The 14,962-nt window shown below is 52.7% G+C and overlaps 2 protein-coding genes across 6 annotated transcripts in view; both read right to left on the bottom strand.

Moving 5' to 3' along the window:
• The window catches only part of LOC126577445 (obscurin), a 58,075-nt gene that overhangs the window by 33,843 nt on the left and 9,270 nt on the right, over positions 1–14,962 (bottom strand). The window lies entirely within an intron of this gene.
• Positions 3,925–11,975, bottom strand: LOC126577447 (uncharacterized). The gene is made up of 2 exons (XM_050239078.1): positions 5,761–11,975; positions 3,925–4,349 (listed from the first exon to the last, which is right to left on the bottom strand). Exons 1-2 carry the CDS (start codon positions 10,564–10,566, stop codon positions 4,203–4,205), a joined length of 4,953 nt encoding a protein of 1,650 aa, XP_050095035.1. The 5' UTR covers positions 10,567–11,975; the 3' UTR covers positions 3,925–4,202.

The raw sequence follows: 14,962 nt of genomic DNA, 5'->3' as shown, positions 1-14,962 counted from the left end.
TAAGCTCCCCAGTACACCCACTTGTCACAGTTGGCGGGGTTCGAGGCGATTCGGTAATATCACGTCATGCCATCGCCGCTGCGGCGGACACTGCACTCGCTACGGGGTTCATTAACCGGTGTAGGTGTCCTCGTACTGTCCACCGTACAATTGCGTCGACATTAAGTGACGCAGCCGTGAGAGCTCCAACGAGCGATGGACACTTGCTTGAAGGAGTGGATCAAATTACCTGACCAACCAGGTCTCTCAGGTCCGGCCAGTGTGCTCTGTCAGTGCCAGTGGTAATGGAACCGAACGGAACCATTTCCCATTTTGATGCTGATGAACACTTCAACTCCTCTCCACCATAAATATCTTTTGGGGTGAAATGTCATGGAAATGTGCGCTCCGTGGTGTTCCAGAGCAGCACACACTTGCCAAGGACAGACTCACCAAGGTGAGTGCGAGTGTTATGGATCCCGCGAGGAAGTGTCGATCATATGTCGATCGGCAAACATAAATGCCAAAGGGGCGATCGTGTCGGACGGACGGATGGACGCGCGCGGAATATGTAAATAACGTTTATTTTCGGATCAAACCCGGCCAGCAGTGATGGAGAAGATGGTGGCGGGTGAGGAAGAAGGAGGAGGAGCAGAAGGAAGATTATCTCGGAAGATGAAGCTTCATCGTTTGGATTAAGCGCTTGTTGAGCGGAGCAGGGGTGGATCACGTTTAATGCTCACTTCCACGGGATTTCCCCCCGCAAAATTTCCTTTTCGTTTTTCCTTCGGCGACCTGTTTCCCGTCGCCTTCGACACCGCTCGTGTTTGTTTGGTTTGGTTGTAAAATTTGTTTTTTTGGGTTGAGGCTATCTTCTCGCCCTCACGCGTAGCTCTAGCTTGTTTCGGTTTCCCCTTCACGAGCGTCGTCGCTTCTTTCGTGGGCGTGTGTCACGTGTCGCTAGACCGCGGTTGAGAGATTGGAAAAAGTCATCAAATCGAAGAAGAGGTGAAAGAGGACGGTCATATGGATATCACAAAAAAAAAGGTTGAGCAAATCCTTACGTTCAAAACAACGATTGAGTCACCAAGCGGTGAACTCTCGATCTCCCTGGGTTGTTGTTGTTTGTCCTGCTGTCGTAACCGTAGACGCAAACGTTGGTTGATGTTGGGTGAGGTTTAAGCAAGCTTCTTTGTAAGAAACACCATGCTGTCTCGAGCGGGAAAATGCTGTGGAAGGTCAGTAAGATGTGGCAGATCTGGAGCTTCAGATAGTTTTGTTTTACTCTTTTGCTTTTTTTGGAACACGAAGTGATGTAGCTCCGTTGCCGAATCCCGATGATGGAGGCGCCAGGTAGCCGGTAAAATTTCATGGGTTTGTAATGTAAATTTAAATGCCTAAACAACTCATGGATCTCAAACTCCATTATGTGGTGAATGTTGAAATGCTGAAAAAATGTTTCCGATAAAAAAAAATCACATAAAAGCAGCTGAAGGTGTGAAAATGATTTTCACCAAAAATGCTCCCTCCGTGTATAGCATAGCGAAGCGAACCTCTTGGCCGTTACAATCCCCCCAGGGCAACCGGGAACCGTAAATCATACGCATACGCCAAACGGCAACGTCAAAGGAGCCGCATGCGTCCCTAGCGGCCCTCATCTGGAGCTCATCGTTAATTGAGTTCGGTTTTCGCACAATGACGCTGTCCCCCACCCGAGAGCATCCTATCCGTGTTTGACGTCAGGCAGCTCACGTAGCGCGACCTGACACAATGATACATCTGCACTCTGGCACGGTTCGGCTCGGAGATGCGTTAAGTAATAGCTCGCAGCAACCTACGCACAGCGTTCGTTCGTTCGTTCGTTCGTTTGTTGCGCTTTTCACTTTCACGCACTCGCGACGCGACGCGGCTCGATTTGTTTGTTGCTTTGCGGCACGCTCCCCAGCGAAAGGAGTCCGAGGATCGCCGAAAAATGGAGCTCCTAATGGCGTGACGTGTTGCGTGGAGAATCGCATAGTATGTCCGTCAGCGGGGTGCAATTATGAAGGTAGGGCGGGGCGGTCCGGGCGGTTCACTTGTAACACCCGCCACGGAACCAACCCCGATATGATTGGCTCGTTTGTAGTTCAACCAAAGAAAGAGAGAGAGAACGAAATAGAGAGAACCTCAGAGCGGTGCAAAAAGAGACGATCCAAACCGGAGTGAAGGTGTCATAAAGAAGTGAATAAATATAGACGCCTCCAACAGTTGCCCTGGGTTCATTGGCTGCTGGTGGTTCCAGCTCCTCACTCACTCAGTGCCAGAGCCGCCGTAATGAGCGCACAGTACCAGGTACCAACAGTGCGCACCTATAGACCATTAGATCGTTTCTTTTGGGTGGGTAGATCGCTCTACACTCCGACATTTCTTTCCAGGAAGCAACCACTAGCCCATCCCAGTGGAACGATTCGCGCACACACGATGCGTTCGAGGCCGACGATGCGTACGAGATGATCGAGCGGGAGTATTTTTAGAATTATGCAATCCTACCGACACCATACGCCGGGTGATCGTTAAAAACGGGGAAAGATCACTTCACACGCAGGAGAAGGATGGCCGGGAGTTGAACACGGGAGCATCAGGCGCAGAGAGAAGCGCCCTCGATGCCGTCGTGTAATCGTAAATCCGCTAATAGGGTTAGCACCGGCTCGGGAGTGCATAACGGAACGCACGCACGCACGTATGCAACATGTCATCTCCTGGCATCGCGACTGGGGACAGACACCAAGGGGCCATTGGCTGACAGTCACCAGAGCCAACCTGGTGCTGATGCCAGATCCCTGCAGGACGCAGTAAACGAGAAGCTGCTCGCCTAATGAGAGCTAATGACACGACAAAAAGGCTATTTACACACGGGAGCAGACGAGGGAAGAGGGAATGAGTGAGAAAGGACCGCACACGAGACTACATCGATCGCGCAGTGGCTTTTGCAGACTGGATTGGTAGAGTACAGCGCGATCCAGTGCCGTTGCTTGTGTTTCAAACAGCTAAACCAGATCGGGAGTCACCGTTTTACGATCGAAGTTCGCGTCGGTAGCTCCATCGGAAGAAACGGATTCACTGGATGACGCAGACCGATGGTCGGGTGGTCGAACACGCGCTCAATACGCGGATCTTCAACACGTCATCGCTTCTCGAAGGATCGCTCTCCGGCAACGGGGTGTAGGGGAGCTCTTGTTGTTGTTTGCTTTTGGCCAAACGGAGTTGCATAACACCACGAACTGCGGATACAAAATGTGGGTCAAGCGCAAAAGTTTAACGCTTCAAGTGACTGGCGACGTGAGTCAGTTAAGCTGCCCTCGGTGCGGTCACATGACAAGCACACGAGTACTCGCACTAGAGCGCTACGCAGTGTGCCATTTAGGAAAAAGGCAACGAATGCTCCTCCAAATGTCCACCCGGCCCGTGAGTCTTGGACCTTCAAGAACAAATCGGACAGCCAAGGAAGAGTTATGGCTGTTCCAGTGTGCTCTTCCTTCCTTCAAACCTCGCCATGCTCCATTAGATGCTTTCGATTCACGGCTTATTCTCGGTTAGGGCACGCAACAGAGAGCTCGAGAGCTCTCCTACCTTCCACCCTTGCGAGAGCTGCAGTCTACGATCACGAAACGGCACAAAAATGATTTATGAGGGCCCGCTCACAGCTTAAAACGTCACTCCCCGATGACTAATGGCTAGGGCGAGGGATATAAAAGACATGCTGAGGTGCTCTTGCTGCTCGCTTAGCGGTGCATCAGTGGCAGCATCTGCATTTGAGGCCAAGCTCGTTCCCATTAATTCGTCGTATGGCGTTGTCAGGTGATACATCTCGTAGTTAATTCGAATTCGAACAGTGGCTACCTTATGCTAGCTTATGCGTTGAAAGGAACTTTGCTCAATTATCTAAAAACCATTTTCATTCTTCTTTTATTTATCCAAATATTCCCAAAGCCACACGCATTCGTGTGTGCGTACATCATCGAGCTTCATCGTCGTCAGTTCGGTGCTGGAGCGGTTTTTTTTTTGGGGGGGGGGGGGGCGATCACTTTGAAAAAGATCCCAGGCCACGCCCGGGGATCGTTCTTAAATCCTAAGAGAGACTACTGCTAACGAGAAAACCTTACAAACGAAACGCACGCGAAACGCGATAACGGGGAAAGTGGTGTTCGTGGTGGATGTGTCGGCGTGTTTGGAACCGTGATGCATCACTTCCAGCTCCAATCGGGCACGTTCGCCCGGGACGACGTTCGGTGGATCGAGTCCCTGCTGCTGGACCGATAGCAGGCCCCCTCCGGTGGGTCACGACCAGCGAGCGAGGCCTTGATCGCTATCCTCATTGCCATCGGTAGAGTCTGTTGGGAAAGAGAGGAGAAAGGGAATAGAATATTAAGAAAGAAAGAATGAGAGAGGGAACGAACGAAGAGAGATGAAATGGTTGCTGAGTGCTGGTGTCGGAACGGATTGGAAAAACGAAAGGCAGATGCTGTCAGCCAACCAGCCAGTGTAGAAAGTGTGGCCGTCGGATGGATGTGGGATGAAAGGTTTTCCATCAAAAACCGGATCGGAATTGATGATCGGTCGATGATCGGCGGTAGTAGCAGCAGTAGCAGCGGAAGGCAGGAATCTATTAGAGCAGCACAACGGAGAGAGCCAAGCCTCCGGATAGGGGGAGCGTTTTCAGCAGACCAGAACTCGATCGCTTGGATTGAAAAGAAGGGATAAAAGTCTGAATCCCTACACCTTACGTCCCAGTACCGCTCTCTCTCTCTCCCTCTGTCTCTCTCTCTCTCTATTAATAGATGATCTCTGGTGAGGCGAGCGTTGCAATGGTGGCCGATTACCGTAGACGTTAAAGGTGAAGGCAGGAAGCTCGAGGAGTGCCCGGGAGTGGACCAGGTTGGCATTAGCAGCACGAAGACAGCAACAGCGCGCTCGCACATGATCCATTACTCGCAGTCGTAAGACGAAGAGCACCATGGTGATCTACGCGCACGCAAAACGATCGCTAGAGCGCTGTTTGCGAGGAGTGTTGAGGAGACAGAAAGAGAGAGAGAGAGAGAGAGAGAGAGGGCCGGCGTCTTAAAAATAGACCTCGCTTCGCCCATTTACATCGCACTTTTCCTTCTTGCGCGGCCTATCACATCATCTCGCACCCGCTTTGTTGCCGCATTATCACGACACGGGCTCTCCGCCGGACCTCCACACTATGAATAGCGAGCGATATCGCCGGTGATAGCGTTCACATTGCTTCTAGAAATGTCCGCCCTTCGCCAAAGCCAAAGTTTCTCTGAACGATGAAACAATCAAATGAAAGATCAAATGATGGATCTGTTTGCGTGGCAACAATCCATCATGGAACCGGGCGAGCAAGAGGACATTCCTCTGTTATGAGTGAGTCCATAAAACATGCGCCGGGACGCTACGACTATCTAGATAGTCGATCATGGAAGCATCATGTTTACAGACTGCACCGCAACGTGCCGAGTCATCCACGTAGCCACAAAGCCACAAGATTAATTGCCAAAAACAAAGTGAGCGGTGAGTGTGCTTCGCACCACTACCGTGAGTCTTCTCATTCACGCAAAAGCAAACTGTCCCATGCCCTTCAGCGCGCAATGGGGCTACTCTGCTGCTACTTTCTCGCTCGCAATCCGACTATTATTAGTAACACACCGGCCAGGGCGATGTAGTGGCCCGGCTCCGTGCTACCTAGAGTGTGTGATAGTGCATATCGTATCGTGAGGATCGCTGGTTTGAACCTACCTTAACATTGTCTGCCTGCGCATGCGAGTGTAGCTTGGGATGAGGAAGCACTTTGCCAGCCATCGTCGTCCGGGGCGACGCATAGTGTTGCTGGTGCTGCTGCAACTGTGGCAGCGATACCGGACGGTGATGCTGTGGTGGTAAGTGAACGCCATCCGTGATGCTCCCACCAACCGGAACCGCCACCGCATGGTAACCGTTCAGCGGGGGCATCTTTCGACGCACCATCCGTGGACTAAACGATTCGTGTCGTTCCAACTTCCGGCCACCGTTGCCCGTCGCTCCGTTCCATCCATTCCCGGCACCGTTGACAGGATATCGCAGTGAGCTACGCCGTGACACCGGTCGATAGAAGTAGGCCGTCTCATCAAGCATCGAATCACCGCTATCCAACCCATCATGGCTGCTGCTGTGGCTACTGAAGGTATCACAGTCCGGTTCCTCCTGAAACTCGCAGGTGTACATCGAGAAGCGGTTCAGGAACTTGGGCGTAATGCGCAGCGCCGACAGGACGTTCATCGGCTGGAAGTACCGGATACCGTCCTCATCCAGCACCGTGTAGGCGATCTTGCCAGCCAGCACCTCGTGGCTTGACTCACGCGGTATCACCGCCTGAAAACCGCGCTTAATAATGAGGAACGCCTTGGGTGCGGACCGGCGCTGACCTTGGCCACTCTTCAGGAAGAACTCTTCGATGGCGAGCTGATTGTTGGTGTAGAACAGTGACAGCGGTACATCCTTGGACGTTTCGATGGCAATCTTGCGGGCTGGGGCGTACGAGAGCGCCCCACTCTGGCGGATCAGTTCCCGTAGCTTATCGCTCTTGGTGGCGTGCGATGGCGTTCGCTCCAGGCTCTCCATCAGCTCCCGATACTCGTCGTCATCTTCGGCCAGCTGCTCCATGATCAACACCCGGTTGATGATGGTGAACAGTTCGTCGTCTTTGTGAAGATCACGCAACGCCGTTGGGTGCGTCAGCAGGTACTGGAACGTTTCGGCTTCTTTCGCGTGGCCGAGGGCATGGGCTAGGCCTTCGGATTTTTTCAGTAGCGTGCGAAGGGCGTCCTGGGATCGTGGATCTTCGATCAGTTCGACCAGTGCCGCCTGGGCACGCTCCTGGATGCTATCTACGAGGGCCGTTTGTAGGATTTCCGAGATGTTGACACTGTCCTCGACCACGCCCGAGCTTTTCAGGCTGGTGACGATCGATTTAAACAGGTGTTCGTCCTTTTTCAGCAGATTCACGAACGCTTCGGACATTCCGCCGTTGTCGAGCAGCTGGCAGAACTCTTCGATCGCTCCGGTTTGATCGATTGGACAGGATCGTTCACCGGACAGTTCCGTTCCAGTTCCAGTGCCTTCTTCGCCACCGATCAGGGCCGTCAGTGTGCGCAGCTTCTGGTCGATGTTGTTCTTCACGATCGTTCGGTTTACGACGCCGAAGAGATAGTCGATGGCTTCGGGTGTTTCGATGACGTGCTGCAGTTCGTCCAGCGAGTATGCACCGCCGGTTGAGGCTTTGATCGCCTCAGCTATGATCTCGTACATGCTCTTGCCCTGTCCTTCGGGCAGTGTGGCTGCCTCGGTCAGGATGGTGGCCAGGTTTGTGGCGAGCGATTCCACCACACCGATCGATCCATTGCAGACCCGTTCACCGTGTTCCTTTGCCGCTTCGCTGGCCGCGTTGTATTGAAGCGATTCCAGGTCCACCTTTCGGCAGACGGATTTGAGACCATCGAAGATACCTTCCAGCACGTCCAGCTTCGCTCCGGGTAGCTGACTATCGACGAGGAACTGCTGCAACGCCTTCCGCTCCTTGGTACTCTCGAGAACGTAATCGACGGCCGATGCTTCCACTTGGCGCCCGATTGGCATCCCGGATTGGGCCAAACTCTGTAGGATCGTACTGTCCAGGCTGACCACGAGGGAGCTCTCACCGGAAATCGCCCCACCGTACGCCGGTTGGCTTGGTTTCAGCAGCTTCAACTCTTCCGGCGTCACGGTGAAACTTTGCACAAGGAACTCCTCATCGCCATCCTCGTTGTCCTTGAGATCCGGAGCGACGAAACGGGGCCCATCGGCCGTCTCGACGATACGGCCCGGTATGAACGTGACCTTGTTCTCCGTCTCCACCACCCGGCCCGGCACAAACCGTGGCCCATCGTCCGTATCAACGATCTGCCCCGGGACGAACTTCTCCCCATCATCATCCGTACTGATCACCTGGCCCGGGATGAACGTTGGTCCCGCTTTCGTGTTGATAATCTGTCCCGGTACAAACCGGGGCCCATCGGGTGTTTCCATCGTTTGGCCGGGCACAAACTTTGGTCCGCTCTTCGTTTCGATGATCTGGCCCGGAACGAACTTCATGCCCTCGGATGTTTCAATCACCTGGCCCGGTACGAACTGTTCGCCCCGATCCGTCAACACCACCTGGCCCGGTATAAAGCCATCGTCTTCCGTTTTGATGCCCGGGATGAACTTGGAGTCCAGCAGCTGTTTCACCAGTTTACCGGGCACGATCTTGCCCGAGGGCAGGTGTTCCTTGCTGATGCGCTCGGGGTAGAACTCGACGCCCGCCTCGTTCTGCACCAGGTGGCCAAACACGCACAGGGACGGCTCACCGAGCGTTAGCTGCTCACTGTCCACCACCAGACCGACGGGGGTCGCTTCACCGAACCGCACCGCATCGATCGTGGACGCAATTTCGAAGCACACTTGTCCATCCGGTCCAACGGTCGTCGTGCCGGGCATGAAAACGTCTCCGTGGCGCGAGTGAACGATCTGTCCCTCGATAAACTTGGAACCTTCCTTCGTTTCGATGTTAACACCCGGTACAAAGCGAGCACCATCCGCTATACCGGGCACAAACTGTGTTCCGACGTACTGGCCCGGCACAAACTTGGCCCCTTCGGCCGTCACGATCGTTTTGCCCGGTACGAACCGTGGTCCAGCCTCACCACCACCATCCGTCACCGTTTGTCCCGGCACAAACACAAGCTCACCGTTCGCGTTGGTCACATTCTGGCCCGGGATGAAGCGCTCCTTTCCGTGCACCGTGATCGTTTGCCCTGGCATGAACCGCAAACCTTCCGCCGTTTCGATCGGTTGACCCGGAACGAAGACTCCGGTCCGCTCATCGACGACGCCCGCAATGAATTTGGTGACACCTTCGGGTGTTACGATCGTTTGTCCTTGTACGAAACGCGGTTCATCACCAACCTGCAACACCTGGCCACAAACGAAGCGTCCCCCTTCAACGGATCGCCCAGCGACGAAAGTTGGCTGAGCAGGTTGGCCACTCGCCTGTCGTATCGGTGTTATCTCACCCGGAATGAACTGAACTGTTCCGTCGTGCCCCGTGATTGTAACACCCGGTACAAACTCCAACTGTTCGCCACCATCGGAGGCGGTGCGTCGTGGCATCGATTGGCCCGGAACGAACGTTGGCTTCCCACCGACCACCACCATCTGTCCCGGCACAAACACAGACTGATGGTTAACGATTAACCGCACACCGGGCACCCCATTCACTTCCGTTGGTTGCGCTTGATGGAGATGGGCGACGACGGAGGCGAGATCATCGAGATGAGGAAGCAACGATTCACCGGCACTGGCACCACCGAGACCGAGACGCTCCTCGAGCTGCGTCAGTGCACTGAGCGCTTCCGGGGTGATGGCAGCAAGGGCTTTGGTGCGTGCGGCCGCCACCTCAACCTTGGCCGGGACGATGGAACCAACGTACGAGGCGGCTTCGAGTCCGGAACACCGTTCGAGTAGTCGCGCATCCAGCTGGACTGGGCGGAACGGCTCAACGATGATCGGTGTAACGGTGAGGGGTTCCGGAAGGGCATCCAGTTTGTTGGGCAACCCACCACCGGCGGCCGCTTCCCGTTCGAGCGTACTCCAGTCCCAGGATTCGATCAGTGGTTTCACCAGATCACCGAGATCGGCTTCCTGATCGAGCAGATGTTCGTCGAGCTGGAGGGCGCGTAGCTTTTCGGCCAGCTGCCGTTCACGGCGTTCCGTTGCCAAGCGGATCGCTTTCTCCCGGTGCTCTTCGATGAACCGTTGTTCCTCCTCAAGCTGTTCGTCTTGGATTTTCTCTTTCTGCTCGAAAATGTTGGCGATACTGGAGAGCGTTGAGCGGGGTTTTGGTTTGGGGCGTTTTGCTTCTTCCTTTTCGCGCCGTTTAATCACATCCTCCCGGGGTCCCTCACCTTCGTACAGTTCTTCCATCATCGTGCTCGATTGTTCGACACTTTGGAGTGCCACACTGACGCTGTTTCCTTTGCGCAGTTTGATCAACAGTTTGTCCGACTCTTTGGCCAACATCACATCGCGCACGTCACCGTCACGGACGGCCGCTTCGAGCTGTGCGGGGAAGACGAGCCCGAAGCTTCGTTCGTCCACACGGTACACGTAGAGACTTTGTTCGATTGGTTTGCGTTTCTGTTGGAGGACCGTGGTGAGGTTGCGCTGTGCTTCGTCCGCTTCGTCCAGCAGCGGGAGTACGTACCGGAAGGCACAAATCACGGCGTGCTTCCGGCAACCGTACACGCCCGGTTGGTAGTGGTGTGGTTCGAGTTCGGCGGCGACGTTCGTGATCTTGCACCGGTCACGCCCTGGCGCACCACCGCGCTGAACCAGCGTGACCGGGATGAAGTGATGGGAGGGCAGTCCGTACGATTTCCCTGTGACACGGCAGAAGCGTTTGGCGGCGGCCGGTGAGATCGGTGGCAGCATCGGGAAGTAGTTTGGTTTCGGCAGTGACCGGCACTTGCCGGTAATGCGACAGAATGACATGATGATGCGATCGATTTGGTATCACTGTTTCGTGAAAAAAAAAACGGGAGAATTTCACGAGCAGCACTCGCTCCGCTCACTATCCGCGCTGTCTGTATTCGTTCTTTTCGCTTTGGCACTCTGGATCACATTCTTCACCCGCTTGGCACACACGACGCACTCGATGCTGGATGACTCGTTGCTGGCTGGCTGGCTGGCTGGCTGGTTGAGATGCGTGGAGATGAGGCAACCACTAGCAGCAGCAGCAGCAGCAACAGCAGCAGAAGCAGCACGCACAGTAGTGCACGCGTGAATTCCGTGAATGTTTATTTTCAGACCCACCACAATGCACACAGGCTGGCCGTGCTCAGACAGCAGTGGGGGACTGCCGTTGCTGCATCTAGCACGTGGTTGTTGTTGAGTTCGGTTTGGTGCGTACGGTAGGGAATTCCAAATTTCCTAATCCGTGCGATCGTTTCTGCTTTGGAGCAGAATGGCGTGAAGAAGAAGCACAGGTTCCGGGAGTTCCGGCTGATTCACATGCTATTATCACCGGTTGTGTTCGCTATTTCTTTCCGTATTCCAGAACACCATTTTGTTTGGTTCCTTCAGAATTCACCGATATGAGAACCAAGGTGCGCGCGGTGCTCTACCTTTTGGTGGCGGTGGTGGTGGTGGCGCGTTACTTAATCACAACCGACAATCCCCTTGAAAAAAAAGGTAGCGAACTAAAAATATCACAGAATTCTTCTTCAATTGCCACCGTTTGGTCTTGGGGCACTGGCGTAAACCCCGTTTTCTCGCCTTTTTTATGTTTTTTTCGAGCGTTTTTTTTCGTGATCCTTCCCCCTTTATTTGGGGAAAGCAGTGCGAGAGGCGGACAAGTGAGTGAGACTTTTAACTGATTTTTGACAGCACGACAGGTCCGGGCCCGCCCCCCGGTTCGGCGACTCGGAGCAACAGAACGTTCCTCAAACCACCTCAATTCGAAACCGTGACATGTACCATCACACGAAACGTTGCCTCAATTTCGTTGCGAGACTTCACATTCGATTCGCAGTTCGCGCTTCTCACAATTAACGAACCGAGCGTGATGGCCAAGTTTTTCAGATCGGCACCGGCAGGTCCGGAACATTCCTTTCCCCTTCGAATACCGTACGAATGATTCACTTTCGGTGGTTGCTGTTGTTGGTTTCTCGTTTATCACACTTTGCAGCGTTGCGCGCTCACGTAATGTAGCAGTATGGCATTTGAATCATTTCACTGTATCACAGAATACACACATAGCACACGGTCCGATGTTCCGCCAACGAGGTGCGCGCACCGACTGACTACTCGTTCGTTCCTTTTCGAATTCCCGTTTCCACTGGGACTGGGGCAGGATACTGTACGACGATCACTTTCTTGTTCGCGTGTGACTGGGAAGACCCCAACCATCGCACTGAGCGCTCCCGAGTGCGTGGTTGGTTCATTTAAATAAGCGAAACCACGAGTTCTCTTCGCAACTTGGGTGGAACTCCTCTAGTCGATCGCGATCTCTTGTGAATGGTTCTTAGTAAACGCATGAGAAACCATTCACGCTCGCGCTCTCTTACTCTCTGCGTTTGTTGGAGCTCTCGCTATGCTTGGAGAGTTTTGCATCCTAGTACACCTTGGCTGTGATGTACCTGGATCGATCCACAGCTTGCGTCTAGTAACTCATGATCTAGTAGGTCTCTTTGAGAAACTTTCCATTCCTCTGTGAGCAAAGTAAGCTTCACTCTCTAGACTACGTGGATCAAGAGGGGTCTCAAACCTGCGGTTTTGAATAAAGAAACATGTTTTCATCATTTCTACATTCACCACCTAACGGAGTTTGAGATCGCTGAGTTATTTAACGGTTTAAATTAAATTTCTATTAAAAACACCGACTTTTTACCGGTTACCTGGCGCCTCCATCGTCGGATTTTAGACAACGGAACTAAACCATTTCGTTTTTCCGGCGCTGCAACCAGTCTTGGAATTGCCATTACCTCTCTGGCCACGAACATCGGCACTGGATGGGCTTTGGTGGGAAAAAATCAAATGGAATAAAGCCATGCACCTCCAAATTATGTTGCGAAATGGCCCGTGGACTGGTTGTTACTTTGTTCTGCGGCACGCATGCCGAATATGAGTTTGAAACCTCTCAATTAGATGGTCACGGATAGAGAAAACTTCTCTTACAGTCTCCAATGGTCCCCCAGGTCATCCAACGAACTCTTTCTTCATAAATTAGCTGAAGCAAAATGGAAGCATCTGATGAGCAAAGAGAGCAACGTGGGAAAAGGAAAATGAGGTTTCCGTCCTTCATCCTCCTACATTCACCATGCTGATGCCCTGGCTTGCTCTTCCTCCTAACCTTGACAAGTTACCTTCAGCGATGCGCTGGAACTCTGGTTGCAGAATGCCCCTCCACACCAGTCCACGAACGGTACATGAGTAATCGTCGGTCGGCCTGAATGTGGGATGTTTATAAACAAATTTGGCCTCGTGCAAAAAAAGGAGTAGCAAAAGAAGAAAACAGTTGCAAAGGAGGGCGAGAATCGGGAAAGTACGGCGTGTGCGGCATGGATGGTGCCGATATCTGTGATAAATCGTTCACAGTTTGAATTCCCTGAGTCTGGGTCCATTTCGTCTTTAATTTTCTTTCCTTTCTTTTGGGGCTTATTTTTCGCCCTCTTTTTTTTTCGCACCACCACGGAATGATGATCGTTTGATGCCACAAACCGCGATAAAGTGTCGGTGCAAATCGGTGAACCGTGATTGACAGAGAGAGAGAGAGAGAGCGCGGGAGGGGGAGAGAGGGAACGGAAGATCGATTTCCTTGTCACCGGTGATAAACAGCGCACGGAATCTTTTCGTTTTTTTTTTTAAGACAATTTTAAACAGAATTCTCCGAACTCTTGTTGCTCATTTCTCGTAATTACTGGGGGCCTTTCCCATGATTCCCACTGAGCGTTTGTCAGCTCGTAACGATGTTGACATGTTCGCGCGAATGAATCCAGCTGCAAACGCTTCCGTTGGTTCGTTTGGCCTTACCTACACGGTTTGTTTTGTGGGGAATTCCTTCCTGTTCGCTTGTCTCCTCCGTGGTCATGTCACCACGGAGGACGACTGACATCGGCTCGCTAATTGTAAAACATGACATGCAACCTTGTTTCGTACCAAGCCCGTAAGGGCATACCACATATATCCATCAGGAAGTGGAACCAGGTCCGCTCAGGTCCAGAGTTTTGTCCTTTTCTTTGATTCTTTTGCTCCACACCTTCGCGCAACGTCATTAACACAAAGAGAGCCCCCCCCGGGCGTCAGTTTTGATCGTGCAGAGAAGTTTTGCCTTTGTTATTTGACGATCAACTCGTGCACACTCTTTACAGGAAGCATTCATTCCAACATTTACAAATGATCCCGGCACAAGGAAACGATCAACTGGCGGCATTTCAAAAAGCGCCACAAAGCGATCTCGTGGCGTTCGTTGTGGCAGCGGAAAAACAAACGATGCTCGCTGATCCGACGGTGATTGTACCTCTTCATTCTCTTCAATTTTAATAAATCTGTCATCCTCCGGGGGTGTTATGAATCTTCGTGTGAGGGGGGCCAGAGAAGACTAATTCCAACAGCAGAGCACCATCTGGAACCGTTTGGTCCTTTTCGCGCTCGACTCCATTCGTCGCGGTGAAGATGAAGCGTAGAGCGAGCAACCCTACGAGCTACGATCATTAACACGTGTTTGGTAAACGATGATCGTGCTCTGGGATCTTGATTAATGATCACCACCAGTGAGTGTGTCCATCTCGGTGGAGTGAGGGTGTTTCTGCCAGGTGGACTACAAGTTTCATTCGCTGGATTCGCAATTTCGAACTCATTGCGATTGCGTTTGGGGGAATAGAAGCATTTCCGTTCGCTTCGCTGTCAGCTGACTTTGACTTTGAGTCTGTATCGTGTAGTGGATGATGACCTCGATCAAGGTTTTGACCTCCTGAAAAGATCCGGGTGAAAAGATCAATTTCCACCGTCAACCGCCACCGCCGAGCGTAGACAGCCTTCTGCAAGAGGTGACAGACGGATCTACCTCGCGTTGTCTGCCCCCCCTTCCCACGACTGATGGATGCTGCTTGACAGTTGGCCATCCATCGCCCTTTGAGTCATTCGCCGAGTGGCCATACGCACCACCGAGGCTGCTCTCTTCTCTGACAGGAATATTAATGTCATTGGAAGAGCTTATGTGGAGCACCATTTGGATGCATTGGATGCGCCACGTCGTGGAAAAGTGTTTGCGTGGCGCTCACCAACCTTCTGGCTGACTGACTGACTGACTGACTGATGGTAGATTAAGTGCAGCGAACCCTAGTAATATTCGCAGTTCCACATTACATTTTCCCACGTCAGTTTCCAT

This window comes from Anopheles aquasalis, chromosome 3, assembly GCF_943734665.1.
Source record: "Anopheles aquasalis chromosome 3, idAnoAquaMG_Q_19, whole genome shotgun sequence".
Lineage (NCBI taxonomy): Eukaryota > Metazoa > Arthropoda > Insecta > Diptera > Culicidae > Anopheles > Anopheles aquasalis.
This window is presented reverse-complemented; position numbering and strand designations above follow the sequence as displayed.

Bases quoted from the DNA above. Each gene is read 5' to 3' on its own strand.
- LOC126577447 (XM_050239078.1), bottom strand. From the start codon at position 10,566: ATGTCATTCTGTCGCATTACCGGCAAGTGCCGGTCACTGCCGAAACCA. The intron at 4,350-5,760 runs GTAGGTTCAAAC...CTTTCCCAACAG, and splicing joins CGCAGGCAGACAATGTTAAG to ACTCTACCGATGGCAATGAG.